The sequence below is a fragment of the Crinia signifera genome, chromosome 1 (assembly GCF_055691185.1).
Source record: "Crinia signifera chromosome 1, ASM5569118v1, whole genome shotgun sequence".
Lineage (NCBI taxonomy): Eukaryota > Metazoa > Chordata > Amphibia > Anura > Myobatrachidae > Crinia > Crinia signifera.
This window is the reverse complement of record NC_139217.1, coordinates 13071492-13087563: the sequence shown is the minus strand read 5'-3', so window position 1 is coordinate 13087563 and position 16072 is coordinate 13071492. Positions and strand designations below refer to the sequence as shown.

The window sequence follows — 16072 nt, the reverse complement described above, 5'->3', positions numbered from 1 at the left end:
CTGCTCTGTCCTATATATACAGTTACACCCAGGCCTGCTCTGTACTATATATACAGTTACACCTAGGCCTACTCTGTTCTATATATATACAGTTACACCTAGGCCTGCTCTGTTCTATATATACAATTACACCTAGGCCTGCTCTGTACTATATATACAGTTGCACCCAGGCCTGCTCTGTCCTATACATACAGTTACACCTAGGCCTGCTCTGTCCTATATATACAGTTACACCCAGGCCTGCTCTGTACTATATATACAGTTACACCTAGGCCTACTCTGTACTATATATACAGTTACACCTAGGCCTGCTCTGTCCTATATATACACAGTTACACCTAGGCCTACTCTGTACTATATATACAGTTACACCTAGGCCTGCTCTGTCCTATATATACGCAGTTACACCTAGGCCTGCTATGTCCTATACATACAGTTAGACCTAGGCCTGCTATGTCCTATATATACAGTTACACCTAGGCCTGCTCTGTCCTATATATACAGTTACACCTAGACCTGCTCTGTCCTATATATACAGTTACACCTAGGCCTGCTCTGTCCTATATATACAGTTACACCTAGGCCTGCTCTGTCCTATATATACAGTTACACCTAGGCCTACTCTGTACTATATATACAATTACACCTAGGCCTACTCTGTACTATATATACAATTACACCTAGGCCTACTCTGTACTATATATACAATTACACCTAGGCCTACTCTGTACTATATACACAGTTACACCTTGGCCTGCTCTGTCCTATATATACAGTTACACCTAGGCTGCTATGTCCTATCTATACAGTTACACCTAGACCTGCTTTGTACTATATATACAGTTACACCTAGACCTGCTATGACTTATATATACAGTTACACCTAGGCCTGCTCTGTCCTATATATACAGTTACACCTAGGCCTGCTATGTCCTATACATACAGTTAGACCTAGGCCTGTTATATCCCATATATACAGTTACACCTAGACCTGCTATGTCCTATATATACAGTTACACCTAGACCTGCTCTGACATATATACAGTTACACCTAGACCTGCTCTGACTTATATATACAGTTACACCTAGGCTGCTCTGACTTATATATACAGTTACACCTAGGCTGCTATGTCCTATATATACAGTTACAGCTAGGCTGCTCTGACTTATATATACAGTTACACCTAGGCTGCTATGTCCTATATATACAGTTACAGCTAGGCTTACTCTGTACTATATACAAGAAAAGGCAAATGATTATTCTTTTTTTTTTAAATATCTGAACAGACAGAACAGAGGCAGGTGGAGGAGATACGGCTGCGCCCTGTGGTTGCTAATGCTAAGAACCGTCTTCCCATCAGCGAGGGGATTTTGGAGATAAAATACCGGGGTGCCTGGGAACATGTTTGCGATGAGGGTTGGAGTCAAAAGAACAATCATGTGATCTGTGGAATGCTGGGATTTCCATCAGAGAAGAAATTCAACAAAAACTTCTACAAGTAAGTAATGTGTAGTGAGAGGAGGTTGCCCTGAATGAGGGGGTAATAGATAAGGTTTACAGATGATGGAGATGTTGGGTGAGGTTTTGGAGAGGAAGGAGATCCATCTGAGGGCAAAGGGTGCCAGTTATGTTGGGTGGGGTTTTGGAGAGGGAGGAGATCCATCTCGGTGCGGAGGTTTACAGACATGTTGGGGGAGGTTTTGAAAAGAGGAGATCCATATTGGTGCAGTGGGTGACAAACATGTTGGGTGGAGTTTTGGAGAGGGAGGAGATCCATCTGGGTGTGGAGGGTCATATACATGTTGGGTGGAGTTTTGGAGAGGGAGGAGATCCATCTGGGTGTGGAGGGTCATATACATGTTGGGTGGGGTTTTGGAGAGGGAGGAGATCCATTTAGGTGCGGAAGGTGACTGACATGTGTGAGGTTTTGGAGAGCGAGAAGATGCATCTGGGTGTGGCGAGTGACAAACATGTTGGGTGTTTTGGGGTGGGAGCAGATCCATCTGGGTGTGGATGGTGATAGACATGTTGGGTGAGGTTTTGGAGAGGGAGGAGATCCATCTGTATGCGAAGGATGACAGACATGTTGGACAAGATTTTGGTGAAGGCGGAGATTCATCTGGGTGTGGAGGGTGAAAGACATGTTGGGGGAGGTTTTGGAGATGGCAGTGATCCATCTGGGTTCTGAAGGTGACAGACATGTTAGGTGAAGTTTTTGAGAGGGAGGAGATCCAACTGGGTGTGGAGGGTCACAAACGTGGGTTGGATACATCTTGGTGCGATGAGTGACAGACATGTTGGATGAGGGTTTTGGAGAGGGAGCAGTTCCATCTGGGTGTGGAGGGTCACAGACATGTTGAGTAAGGTTTTGGAGAGGAAGGAGATCCATCGGTTTGCAGTATGTGACAGACATGTGGGGGGAGGTTCTGTTGAGGGAGGAGGTCCATCTGGGTGTGGAGGGTGACAGACATGTTGGGTGAGGTTTTGAAGATGGCAGTGATCATCTAGGTTTGACGGTGACAGACATGTTGGCTGAGGTTCTGGAGAGGGATGAGATCCATCTCAGTGTGGAGTGTGACAGATATTTTGGGTGGAGTTTTGGAGAAAGAGGAGATCCATCTGGGTGCGGAGGGCAACAGACATGTTGGGTGAGGTTTTGCAGAGGGCAGAGATCCATCTGGGTGTGGAGGGTCACAGACATGATGGGTGAGGTTTTGGTGAGGGAGGAGATCCATCGTGCGGAGGGTGACAGATATGTTGAGTGAGGTTTTGGAGAGAGCGGATATCAGGGTGTAGAAGGTGACAGACATGTTGGGTGAGGTTTTGAAGATGGCAGTGAACCTTCTGGGTGTGGAGGGTCACAGACATGTTGATTGGGGTTTAGGAGAGGGAGGAGATCCATTTGGGTGCGGAAGGTCACATACATGTTGGGGGAGGTTTTGGAAAGGATGGAGATCCATCTGGGTGGAGGGATGACCGACATGTTGGGTAGAGTTTTGGAGAGGGAGCTGATCCATATGGGTGTGGGGGGTCACAGACATGTTGTGAGGTTTTGGAGAGGGAGGAGATCCATCTGGATGCAGTAGGTGACAGACATATTGGGGAAGGTTTTGGTGAGAGAGGAGATCCATCTGGGCATGGAGGGTGACACACATGTTGGGTGAGGTTTTGGATAGGGAGGAGATCAATCTGGTTGCAGAACGTGACAGACATGTTTCGGGAGGTTTTGGAGAGGGAGGAGATCCATCTGTGTGTGGAGGGTGACAGACATGTTAGGTGGAGTTTTGGAGAGGGAGGAGATCCACCTGGGAGCGGAGGGTGACAGATATGTTAGGTGGAGTTTTGGAGAGGGAGGAGATCCACCTGGGTGCGGAGGGTGACAGACATGTTAGGTGGAGTTTTGGAGAGGGAGGAGATCCATCTGGGTGTGGAGGGTGACAGACATGTTAGGTGGAGTTTTGGAGAGGGAGGAGTTCCACCTGGGTGCGGAGGGTGACAGACATGTTAGGTGGAGTTTTGGAGAGGTAGGAGATCCATCTGTGTGTGGAGGGTGACAGACATGTTAGGTGGAGTTTTGGAGATGGAGGAGATCCACCTGGGTGCGGAGGGTGACAGACATGTTAGGTGGAGTTTTGGAGAGGGAGGAGATCCACCTGGGTGCGGAGGGTGACAGACATGTTAGGTGGAGTTTTGGAGAGGGAGGAGATCCATCTGTGTGTGGAGGGTGACAGACATGTTAGGTGGAGTTTTGGAGAGGGAGGAGATCCACCTGGGTGCGGAGGGTGACAGACATGTTAGGTGGAGTTTTGGAGAGGGAGGAGATCCACCTGGGTGCGGAGGGTGACAGACATGTTAGGTGGAGTTTTGGAGAGGGAGGAGATCCATCTGGGTGTGGAGGGTGACAGACATGTTAGGTGGAGTTTTGGAGAGGGAGGAGATCCACCTGGGTGCGGAGGATGACACACATGTTTAGTGGAGTTATGCAGAAGGTGTTTATTCTGAGTGACAGAGTATGTAAACAGCCCTAGAGGGAAATTAAGTACATGTCCTATAACATTATCTGCAATTTTACCAACGGTATACCTAACTGATTCTTTCATTTCATAGAATATAGAGTTAATTTGCAGTTTTAAGGACAGTTTGCTTCTATTTCTCAGCGGGTTGGTCTCGGGTACAGTCAGGCCTGCAGTGTTGTCGGCTTGGTCTCGGGTACAGTCAGACCTGCGGTGATGTCGGCTTGGTCTCTGGTGCAGTCAGGCCTGTTGTGTTGTCCCTTGGTCTCTGGGATAGTCAGGCCTTCGGTGCTGTCAGTGGCTTGGTCTCGGGTGCACTCAGGCTTGCGGTGCTGTCTACTTGGTCTAGGGTACAGTCAGGCCTGCGGTGCTGTCGGCTTGGTCTCGGGAACAGTCAGGCCTGTGGTGCTGTCAGTGGCTTGGTCTCTAGTTCACTCAGGCCTGCGTTGCTGTTGACTTGGTGTCAGGGGCAGTCAGGCCTGCTGTGCTGTCGGTAGATTGGTCTTGGAGCAGTCAGGCCTGCGGTGCTGCCTGCGTGGTCTCGGGTACAGTCAGGCTTGCGGTGCTGTCGGCAGCTTGGTCTCGGGTGCAGTCAGACCTGCTGCTCTGTTGGCGTGGTCTCAGGTACAGTCAGGTCGGCGGTGCTGTCGGCGTGGTCTCAGGTACATTCAGGCCTGTGGTGATGTCGGCTTGGTCTCTGATGTAGTCAGGCCTGCGGTGCTCTTGGCTTGGTCTCATGGTATAGTCAGGCCTGCTATGATGTCGGCTTGGTCTGTGTACAGCTGGACCTGCAGTGCAGTCAGCGTGGTCTCAGATACTGTCGGCAGCTTGGTCTCGGGTGCAGTCAGGCCTGCTGTGCTGGCGGTGTGGTCTCAGGTACAGTCAGGTCTGCGGTGCTGTCGGCGTGGTCTCAGGTACATTCAGGCCTGTGGTGATATCGGCTTGGTCTCGGGTACAGGCAGGTCTGTGGTGCTGTTGGCTTGGTCTCTGATGTAGTCAGGCCTGCGGTGCTTTTGGCTTGGTCTCATGGTATAGTCAGGCCTGCTATGATGTCGGCGTGGTCTCAGGTACAGTCAGACCTGTGGTGCAGTCGGCTTGGTCTCAGGTACAGTCAGGCATGCGGTGCTTTTGGCGGCTTGGTCTTGGGTACAGTCAGGCCTGCGGTGCTGTTGGCGGCTTGGTCTCGGGTGCACTCAGGCCTGCGGTGCTGTTGGCGTGGTCTCAGGTACAGTCAGGCCTACAGTTCTGTCAGCAGCTTGGTCTTGGTGCAGTCAGGCCTGCGGTGCTGTTGGCGTGGTCTCAGGTACAGTCAGGCCTACGGTGCTGTCAGCAGCTTGGTCTTGGTGTAGTCAGGCCTACGGTGCTGTCGGCTTGGTCTCGGGTGCAGTCAGTCCCGCGGTGATGTCGACTTGGTCTCTGGTGCAGTCAGCCTCACGGTGCTGTGGTCTTTGTCTCAGGTACAGTCAGGCCTACGGTGCTGTCAGCAGCTTGGTCTTGGTGTATCAGGCCTACGGTGCTTTCGGCTTGGTCTCGGGTGCAGTCAGTCCCGCGGTGATGTCGACTTGGTCTCTGGTGCAGTCAGCCTCACGGTGCTGTGGTCTTTGTCTCAGGTACAGTCAGGCCTACGGTGCTGTCAGCAGCTTGGTCTTGGTGTATCAGGCCTACGGTGCTGTCGGCTTGGTCTCGGGTGCAGTCAGTCCCGCGGTGATGTCGACTTGGTCTCTGGTGCAGTCAGCCTCACGGTGCTGTGGTCTTTGTCTCGGGTACAGTCAGGCCTGCGGTGCTGTTGGCTTAGTCTCGGGTACAGTCAGGCCTGTGGTGCTGTTGGCATGGTCTCAGGTACAGTCAGGCCTACGGTGTTGTCGGCAGCTTGGTCTTGGTGCAGTCAGGCCTACGATGCTATTGGCAGCTTGGTCTTGGTGCAGTCAGGCCTGCGGTGCTGTTGACTTAGTCTCGGTTACAGTCAGGGCTGTGGTCAGTATGTAACAGGAAGCTATCACCATACTGTAGGTTGTTCCAGTGCTGTCATATGGTTAATGCTGCCACCTGCAGTTGCTGTAACTGTGATGCCTGACCACATCATCCGGAGATCTGGGATAAATTCCAGGCCCAGCGTATATACTGCTGCCTGTGGTCCAGTCACTATGTGATACTACAGGACCTAGTTCTTATTGTACTGATAATAACATTAACGTATCAGAGGGTTGTTTTATTAATAATTATATTATATTACGCTGCTCAGCAGTAATTTGTCTTTATATATTCGTCACAAGCCCTGAATGCACTGCTGTCCCAATGTTACCATACAGTTATACATATGATCATCCTCTGAGTTACCTACCCTGACATCCAGTCATTCCTGACACAAACCACTGTATGATTGCTGTTACATATAAGGCCTCCTCTCCTACAGCTCCGCCTCTCTCATACAGCCTCCACTCCTACTGCTCTGCCTCCCTCATACAGCCTCCACTCCTACAGCTCCGCCTCTCTCCTACAGCCTCCACTCCTACAGCTCCGCCTCTCTCATACAGCCTCCACTCCTACTGCTCTGCCTCTCTCATACAGCGTCCACTCCTACAGCTCCGCCTCTCTCATACAGCCTCCTCTCCTACAGCTCCGCCTCTCTCATACAGCCTCCACTCCTACTGCTCTGCCTCCCTCATACAGCCTCCACTCCTACAGCTCCGCCTCTCTCCTACAGCCTCCACTCCTACAGCTCCGCCTCTCTCATACAGCCTCCACTCCTACTGCTCTGCCTCCCTCATACAGCCTCCACTCCTACTGCTCTGCCTCCCCCATACAGCCTCCACTCTTACTGCTCTGCCTCCCTCATACAGCCTCCACTCCTACAGCTCCGCCTCTCTCATACCGCCTCCACTCTGACTGCTCTGCCTCCCTCATACAGCGTCCACTCCTACAGCTCTGCCTATCTCATACAGCCTCCACTCCTACTGCTCTGCCTCTTTCATACAGCCTCCACTCCTACTGGTCTGCCTCTCTCATACAGCCTCCACTCCTACAGCTCTGCCTCTCTCATACAGCCTCCACTCCTACAGCTCCGCCTCTCTCATACTGCCTCCACTCTGACTGCTCTGCCTCCCTCCTACAGCGTCCACTCCTACAGCTCCGCCTATCTCATACAGCCTCCTCTCCTACTGCTCTGCCTCTCTCATACAGCCTCCACTCCTACTGCTCTGCCTCTCTCATACAGCCTCCACTCCTACTGCTCCGCCTCTCTCATACAGCCTCCACTCCTACTGCTCCGCCTCTCTCATGCAGCCTCCACTCCTACTGCTCTGCCTCTCTTATACAGCCTCCACTCCGACTGCTCTGCCTCTTTCATACAGCCTCCACTCCTACTGCTCCGCCTCTCTCATGCAGCCTCCACTCCGACTGCTCTGCCTCCCTCATACAGCCTCCACTCCTACTGCTCTGCCTCTTTCATACAGCCTCCACTCCTACTGGTCTGCATCTCTCATACAGCCTCCACTCCTACTGCTCTGCCTCTCTCATACAGCCTCCACTCCTTCTGCTCTGCCTCTCTCATACAGCCTCCACTCCTACTGCTCTGCCTCTCTCATACAGCCTCCACTCCGACTGCTCTGCCTCCCTCATACAGCCTCCACTCCTACTGCTCTGCCTCTTTCATACAGCCTCCACTCCTACTGCTCTGCCTCTCTCATACAGCCTCCACTCCTACTGCTCCGCCTCTCCCATACAGCCTTCACTCCTACTGCTCCGCCTCTCTCATACAGCCTCCACTCCTACTGCTCCGCCTCTCTCATACAGCCTCCACTCCGACTGCTCCGCCTCTCTCATACTGCCTTCACTCCGACTGCTCCGCCTATCTCATACAGCCTCCACTCCGACTGCTCTGCCTCCCTCATACAGCCTCCACTCCTACTGCGCTGCCTCTTTCATACAGCCTCCACTCCTACTGGTCTGCCTCTCTCATACGGCCTTCACTCCTACTGCTCTGCCTCTCTCATACAGCCTCCACTCCTACTGCTCTACCTCTCTCATACAGCCTCCTCTCCTACTGCTCTGCCTCTCTCATACAGCCTCCACTCCTACTGCTCTGCCTCTCTCATACAGCCTCCACTCCTACTGCTCTGCCTCTCTCATACAGCCTCCACTCCTACTGCTCTGCCTCTCTCATACAGCTTTCACTCATACTGCTCTGCCTCTCTCATACAGCCTCCACTCCTACTGCTCTGCCTCTCTCATACAGCCTCCACTCCTACTGCTCTGCCTCTCTCATACAGCCTTCACTCATACTGCTCTGCCTCTCTCATACAGCCTCCACGCCTACTGCTCCGCCTCTCTCATATGGCCTCCACTCCTACTGCTCTACCTTTCTCATACGGCCTCCACCCCTACTGCTCTGCCTCTCTCATACAGCCTCTACTCCTACTGCTCCGCCTCTCTCATACAGCCTCCACTCCTACTGCTCCGCCTCTCCCATACAGCCTCCACTCCTACTGCTCCGCCTCTCTCATACATCCTCCACTCCTACTGCTCCGCCTCTCTCATACAGCCGCCACTCCGACTGCTCCGCCTCTCTCATACTGCCTCCACTCCTACTGCTCCGCCTCTCTCATTCAGCCTCCACTCCTACTGCTCCGCCTCTCTCATGCAGCCTCCACTCCTACTGGTCTGCCTCTCTCATACAGCCTCCACTCCGACTGCTCTGCCTCCCTCATACAGCCTCCACTCCTACTGCTCTGCCTCTTTCATACAGCCTCCACTCCTACTGCTCTGCCTCTCTCATACAGCCTCCACTCCTACTGCTCCGCCTCTCTCATGCAGCCTCCACTCCGACTGCTCTGCCTCCCTCATACAGCCTCCACTCCTACTGCTCTGCCTCTTTCATACAGCCTCCACTCCTACTGGTCTGCATCTCTCATACAGCCTCCACTCCTACTGCTCTGCCTCTCTCATACAGCCTCCACTCCTTCTGCTCTGCCTCTCTCATACAGCCTCCACTCCTACTGCTCTGCCTCTCTCATACAGCCTCCACTCCGACTGCTCTGCCTCCCTCATACAGCCTCCACTCCTACTGCTCTGCCTCTTTCATACAGCCTCCACTCCTACTGCTCTGCCTCTCTCATACAGCCTCCACTCCTACTGCTCCGCCTCTCCGATACAGCCTTCACTCCTACTGCTCCGCCTCTCTCATACAGCCTCCACTCCTACTGCTCCGCCTCTCTCATACAGCCTCCACTCCGACTGCTCCGCCTCTCTCATACTGCCTCCACTCCGACTGCTCCGCCTATCTCATACAGCCTCCACTCCGACTGCTCTGCCTCCCTCATACAGCCTCCACTCCTACTGCGCTGCCTCTTTCATACAGCCTCCACTCCTACTGGTCTGCCTCTCTCATACGGCCTTCACTCCTACTGCTCTGCCTATCTCATACAGCCTCCACTCCTCCTGCTCTGCCTCTCTCAAACAGCCTCCACTCCTACTGCTCCGCCTCTCTCATACGGCCTTCACTCCTACTGCTCTGCCTCTCTCATACAGCCTCCACTCCTACTGCTCTGCCTCTCTCATACAGCCTCCACTCCGACTGCTCTGCCCCTCTCATACAGCCTCCACTCCGACTGCTATGCCTCCCTCATACAGCCTCCACTCCTACTGCTCCGCCTCTTTCATACAGCCTCCCCTCCTACTGGTCTGCCTCTCTCAAACAGCCTCCACTCCTACTGCTCCGCCTCTCTCATCCGGCCTTCACTCCTACTGCTCTGCCTCTCTCATACAGCCTCCACTCCCAACTGCTCTGCGTCTCTCAAACAGCCTCCACTCCTACTGCTCCGCCTCTCTCATACGGCCTTCACTCCTACTGCTCTGCCTCTCTCATACAGCCTCCACTCCTACTGCTCTGCCTCTCTCATACAGCCTCCACTCCTACTGCTCCGCCTTTCTCATACGCCCTTCACTCCTACTGCTCTGCCTCTCTTACAGCCTCCACTCCTTACTGTACAAGGAGCATCTACTTCTACTGCTCTGCCTCTATAATATGGCCTCCACTCCTACTGCTCTGCCTCTCCCATACAGCTTCCACTACTACTGCTCCGCCTCTCTCATACAGCCTCCACTCCTACTGCTCCGCCTCTCTCATACAGCCTCCACTCCTACTGCTCCGCCTCTCTCATACAGCATCCACTCCTACTGCTCCGCCTCTCTCATACAGCCTCCACTCCTACTGCTCCGCCTCTCTCATACAGCCTCCACTCCTACTGCTCCGCCTCTCTCATACAGCATCCACTCCTACTGCTCCGCCTCTCTCATACAGCCTCCACTCCTACTGCTCCGCCTCTCTCATACAGCCTCCAAAGCACAGAGCTGAGCGGAGTGAGAAAATAAAAACCCAAACAAATGAATGTGCAGTAATGTCTGAGAGCGTTGCCTATTCATGTGTATGTTTTTTTCTTTTCTTTAAATTGCGCACCGCCCGGCTCCTCCTTCCCGGCTCTCTGCATCCCACTGCTTGGCTCCTTTACGACGTCCTCCTGTCTTTGTCCCCACCTATGATCCACACCTAAAATTTACTTTTCCGTGTTCACAAGTACCGTCATTTAATCTACTATATACGGGTACATTCCTTTATATTTTCACTAAGGCCAACATTTGGTATTTGGACACAATCCCAAAATATACACCTCTTATAATGTGATGTTATTATAGAAATTTTGCTCCGTTTATTGGTGTTTTATACGTGTCCTGTTATGTATTTAAGGGTCGTTTTTGAATTTTACAATATATGTTCTGTGCCTTTTTGTGATTTCTTGTCTTCTGGATATTATTAAAAGTTACGTGGTCTACACTATCTATACTATGTCTAATTAAGAGTCTCCCAAAAATACATATTTTTGTCTGTAGACAGTTTTTGATTTTTCTTTAGCAGAAATGGTCTTCTCCATCCATACAAAATATCTTGGGAGCCCCACCAATCAGTGGCAGCATTACCTTACTCTCACGCCTCTATATTGGTCAACAAATAATCTTACAACGTATTATATCTAAGCCCTTGCGAACTCCGCCTCCTTTCTTCTGTTTGGGTAACAGCCTGGCAGCTGCATTCTGTACAGTGGCGTAGCTAGGAATTTTTATCCCCCGTGCCAAAAAAATATTTTGGCTCGGCGCAGTGCATATTTAATGAGCAGGTCCCCGGGCCGTGCATATGTAATGAGCGAGACTTGCTCATTCAATATGCCCTGCACTGGATCCCCGCTCATTAGCATAGGCGAATCTAGAATGATGGTAATGGCTGGTCCCAGATCTAGACAGAACAGTAGGGGGACTTTTGCGCGGCGTAGCCGCGTGGCAAAAAGGGGATGTGGCCTCATGGGAAGGAGGCGTGGTGTCACAAAAAGGGGTGTGGTATTACACTTTAGACCATACACAGTAATGCCCATTACACATTTTAGCAAACTCCGTAATACCCATTACACATAAAGCCACACGCCATAATGCCAATTACACATAAGGCCACACACCATAATGCCCATTACACATTGTGCCACACATCATGATGCCCATTACATACTATATAACAAACCGTAATGCTCATTACATATTTGCCACATAAGTGCTGCTTACCTACGTGCTCATTGCTAGGGGGTTCTTACTTGATGGCACCATAGTACCCATTACACATGATGCCGCACACCATAGTACCCATTACACATGATGCCGCACACCATAGTACCCATTACACATGATGCCGCACACCATAGTACCCATTACACATGATGCCGCACACCATAGTACCCATTACACATGATGCTGCACACATAATACCCATTACACATGATGCTGCACACCATAGTACCCATTACACATGATGCTGCACACCATAGTACCCATTACACATGATGCCGCACACCATAGTACCCATTACACATGATGCCGCACACCATAGTACCCATTACACATGATGCTGCACACCATAGTACCCATTACACATGATGCCGCACACCATAGTACCCATTACACATGATGCCGCACACCATAGTACCCATTACACATGATGCCGCACACCATAGTACCCATTACACATGATGCCGCACACCATAGTACACATTACACATGATGCCGCACACCATAGTACCCATTACACATGATGCCGCGCACCATAGTACCCATTACACATGATGCCGCACACCATAGTACCCATTACACATGATGCCGCGCACCATAGTACCCATTACACATGATGCCGCACACCATAGTACCCATTACACATGATGCTGCACACATAATACCCATTACACATGATGCTGCACACCATAGTACCCATTACACATGATGCAGCACACCATAGTACCCATTACACATGATGCCGCACACCATAGTACCCATTACACATGATGCCGCACACCTTAGTACCCATTACACATGATGCTGCACACATAATACCCATTACACATGGTGCTGCACACCATAGTACCCATTACACATAATGCCGCACACCATAGTACCCATTACACATGATGCCGCACACCATAGTACCCATTACACATGATGCCGCACACCATAGTACCCATTACACATGATTCCGCACACCATAGTACCCATTACACATGATGCCGCACACCATAATACCCATTACACATGATGCCGCACACCATAGTACCCATTACACATGATGCAGCACACCATAGTACCCATTACACATGATGCCGCACACCATAGTACCCATTACACATGATGCTGCACACCATAGTACCCATTACACATGATGCCGCACACCATAGTACCCATTACACATGATGCCGCGCACCATAGTACCCATTACACATGATGCCGCGCACCATAGTACCCATTACACATGATGCCGCACACCATAGTACCCATTACACATGATTCCGCACACCATAGTACCCATTACACATTATGCCGCACACCATAGTACCCATTACACATGATGCCGCGCACCATAGTACCCATTACACATGATGCCGCACACCATAGTACCCATTACACATGATGCTGAACACCATAATACCCATTACACATGATGCTGCACACCATAGTACCCATTACACATGATGCCGCACACCATAGTACCCATTACACATGATGCCGCACACCATAGTACCCATTACACATGATGCCGCACACCATAGTACCCATTACACATGATGCCGCACACCATAGTACCCATTACACATGATGCCGCACACCATAGTACCCATTACACATGATGCCGCACACCATAGTACCCATTACACATGATGCCGCACACCATAGTACCCATTACACATGATGCTGCACATAGTACCCATTACACATGATGCCGCACACCATAGTACCCATTACACATGATGCCGCACACCATAGTACCCATTACACATGATGCCGCACACCATAGTATCCATTACACATGATGCCGCACACCATAGTACCCATTACACATGATGCAGCACACCATAGTACCCATTACACATGATGCAGCACACCATAGTACCCATTACACATGATGCTGCACATAGTACCCATTACACATGATGCCGCGCACCATAGTACCCATTACACATGATGCCGCACACCATAGTACCCATTACACATGATGCCGCACACCATAGTACCCATTACACATGATGCAGCACACCATAGTACCCATTACACATGATGCCGCGCACCATAGTACCCATTACACATGATGCAGCACACCATAGTACCCATTACACATGATGCCGCACACCATAGTACCCATTACACATGATGCCGCGCACCATAGTACCCATTACACATGATGCCGCGCACCATAGTACCCATTACACATGATGCCGCACACCATAGTACCCATTACACATGATGCTGCACACATAATGCCCCTTACACATGATGCTGCACACATAATGCCCCTTACACACGATGCTGCACACATAATGCCCCTTACACATTAAGCCACACATTATGCGTAATGCCCCCACATACCGCCACTTCTAGCGTCCCTTAAGCAATGCCCCCAAAAGTGCCACTTACTGTAAATTTTTATATGAGCCTTCGCTGCTGCAGGGAGAGATGGAGAGCGGTGCAGCTGTTTCTATGGGGAGAGGAGCAGAGCGCAGCGCAGAGCACGCTCCCACTCCCCTCCTGGTGTCCCCTCTAGCCGAGTGGATATTTGAAATATCGTGCGCGCTGTTGTTGTGCGTGACGTCGGGGAGCATGCCGGGCGCCGGCACCACATGATTAAAGGGGGGGCGGGCTGAGGTGAAAGCGGGGAGAAGAATTGGAGACGGAAGCTGCAGGGGTGACAGTCATTGACAGCTGGGCAGGGAGCAGGGGGCTGCCCTGCTGTATTCAGAGCACTGCAGGTCACGTCTGTTTGAAATAATACCCCTTTCACAACAGAAAATGCAGGGATTTACCTGGGAATATGGTCCCAGGATCATGCAGGGACATTCCCAGGCTGACCCCTTATACACCAGCCTAGTCCCTGCATTTTCTGGTGTGAGGGGGAGAGACAACCACTCCCCTCTCCCTACCCCCCTTTAACCAACCAGCTATATCTTCGGAACCAACTGACCCATTTACATGAGACCAGTATCATATTGAAGAACTTTTGAGCTGGCTTCGAATGATTTTGGTCCCGTGAAACTGGGCTGTTTGGTTCCAGAGAAATCTGCCCTCAAAGAACATAAACAGTCATGAAATTACATTTAAGAAATGAAAAAAAAAAAACGGTTTAACCTCAATATCCCTTGAACCAATTAACCCATATGGGTTAATTTGGGTTCGACTGAGATCAACCTCGAGCTTCAGTGATGCCGAAGGGGGAACTGGCAGCTGTTGAACTGGGTGGGGGTCGGAATTAGCGGGTCCCATGTTATCCTATAGGGAAAACCTTCCAGCTTTGCCTGGCAGTATCTCCGGTTCCCAGGGGGCTAGAGACACGGGGCTGGGCTCGTTGGAAAGCCCCATCCCTCAGCTACAAAATGGGCTAATGGTGGTCCTGTGCACCCCCGGACCACCCCATAGATTCGCCTATGCTCATTAGATATGTACAGGGCGGGACCAGCTCAGCGCTCACTGCTGCCTGGGTCACCTGTCAGTTCAGCCATCAGCGCCCACCACAGACCCCGCCGGCGCCGCTCCCCCAAGCCGCCGCTGGGTCTGCCACATATGTAGCTACGCCACTGATTCTGTACCAGCTGTAAGTGCTGGTACACAATGTAAACTGCTGTTTGCTGGGAGACCCCTGTAGAGGGCAACGTAGTAGTCTAGGAGTGATGGTACAGTAAGTACAACACCAGCGCCATGCTGGGAAATCCCCCAGCACCACCTCTTCCCTATACCTTGTCCCCGCAGGTCACCGCCGTCTGTACACTGTAGCCAGGACAATAACGGGGGATTTGTGTTCTGCTCCTTATCTGCTCTGATCTTTCTTCATTTCACATTTTTCAGACTAGTAAAAATGTCATCAAACAAAAAGCGTTCCACCAAAGCAACGAGGCGAAACAGAAGGTAACACAGGGCAGTTTATTCACTGGCAAATTCTTTGTCTACAAAGAATGCCAAATAAACTCCTATACACTACAGTAACCACATCAGTGGAAACACTGGTCACATACACAGGGCCGGTGCAAGAACGTTGGGCACCCTAGGCATATAAAGCCAAATGCGCCCCCCTCCCTTGGCGCCCAGGAGGGAGGGAGGGTTGGGCAGGCAGCGGGCAACGCGCTCCAGGGGGGTGGAGGTGCGGGCACAACCTGCAAATTGCTGCTGCGGCTGACCAGCGGGGGGGGGGCTAGGGTGCGCCAGCCGCCTTATATCGCTAGCCAGGGGGAGGGGGGCAGGCAGCGAGCACCGCACTCCAAATTAACTCCAGGGGCCATTTTGTATGTGACGTGTCATAGCTTATGTGATGTGGCATAGTGTAGAGTATTTGATGTGCCATAGCTTATGTGATGTGCTATAGCGTATGTGATGTGCCATAGTGTATGTTATTGTATGTGATGTGCTACAGTGTATGTGATGTGTCACGCTGTATGTGATGTGTCATAGTGTATGTTATTGTGTGTGATGTGTCATATTGTATGTTATT

The 16072-nt window shown here is 51.2% G+C and overlaps 1 protein-coding gene across 7 annotated transcripts in view; it reads left to right on the top strand.

The window, feature by feature from the left end:
- LOXL3 (lysyl oxidase like 3) overlaps positions 1-16072 on the top strand; it is a 95294-nt gene that overhangs the window by 58202 nt on the left and 21020 nt on the right. For 5 of the 7 annotated variants that reach the window (XM_083179043.1, XM_083179049.1, XM_083179027.1 and 2 more), the window contains exons 4-5: positions 1288-1499; positions 15433-15492. In XM_083179043.1, the coding sequence (XP_083035169.1) occupies positions 1288-1499; positions 15433-15492 (272 nt within the window). The remainder of the gene's footprint in view (positions 1-1287; positions 1500-15432; positions 15493-16072) is intronic. The other 2 variants (XM_083179063.1, XM_083179057.1) reach the window with 1 other exon arrangement.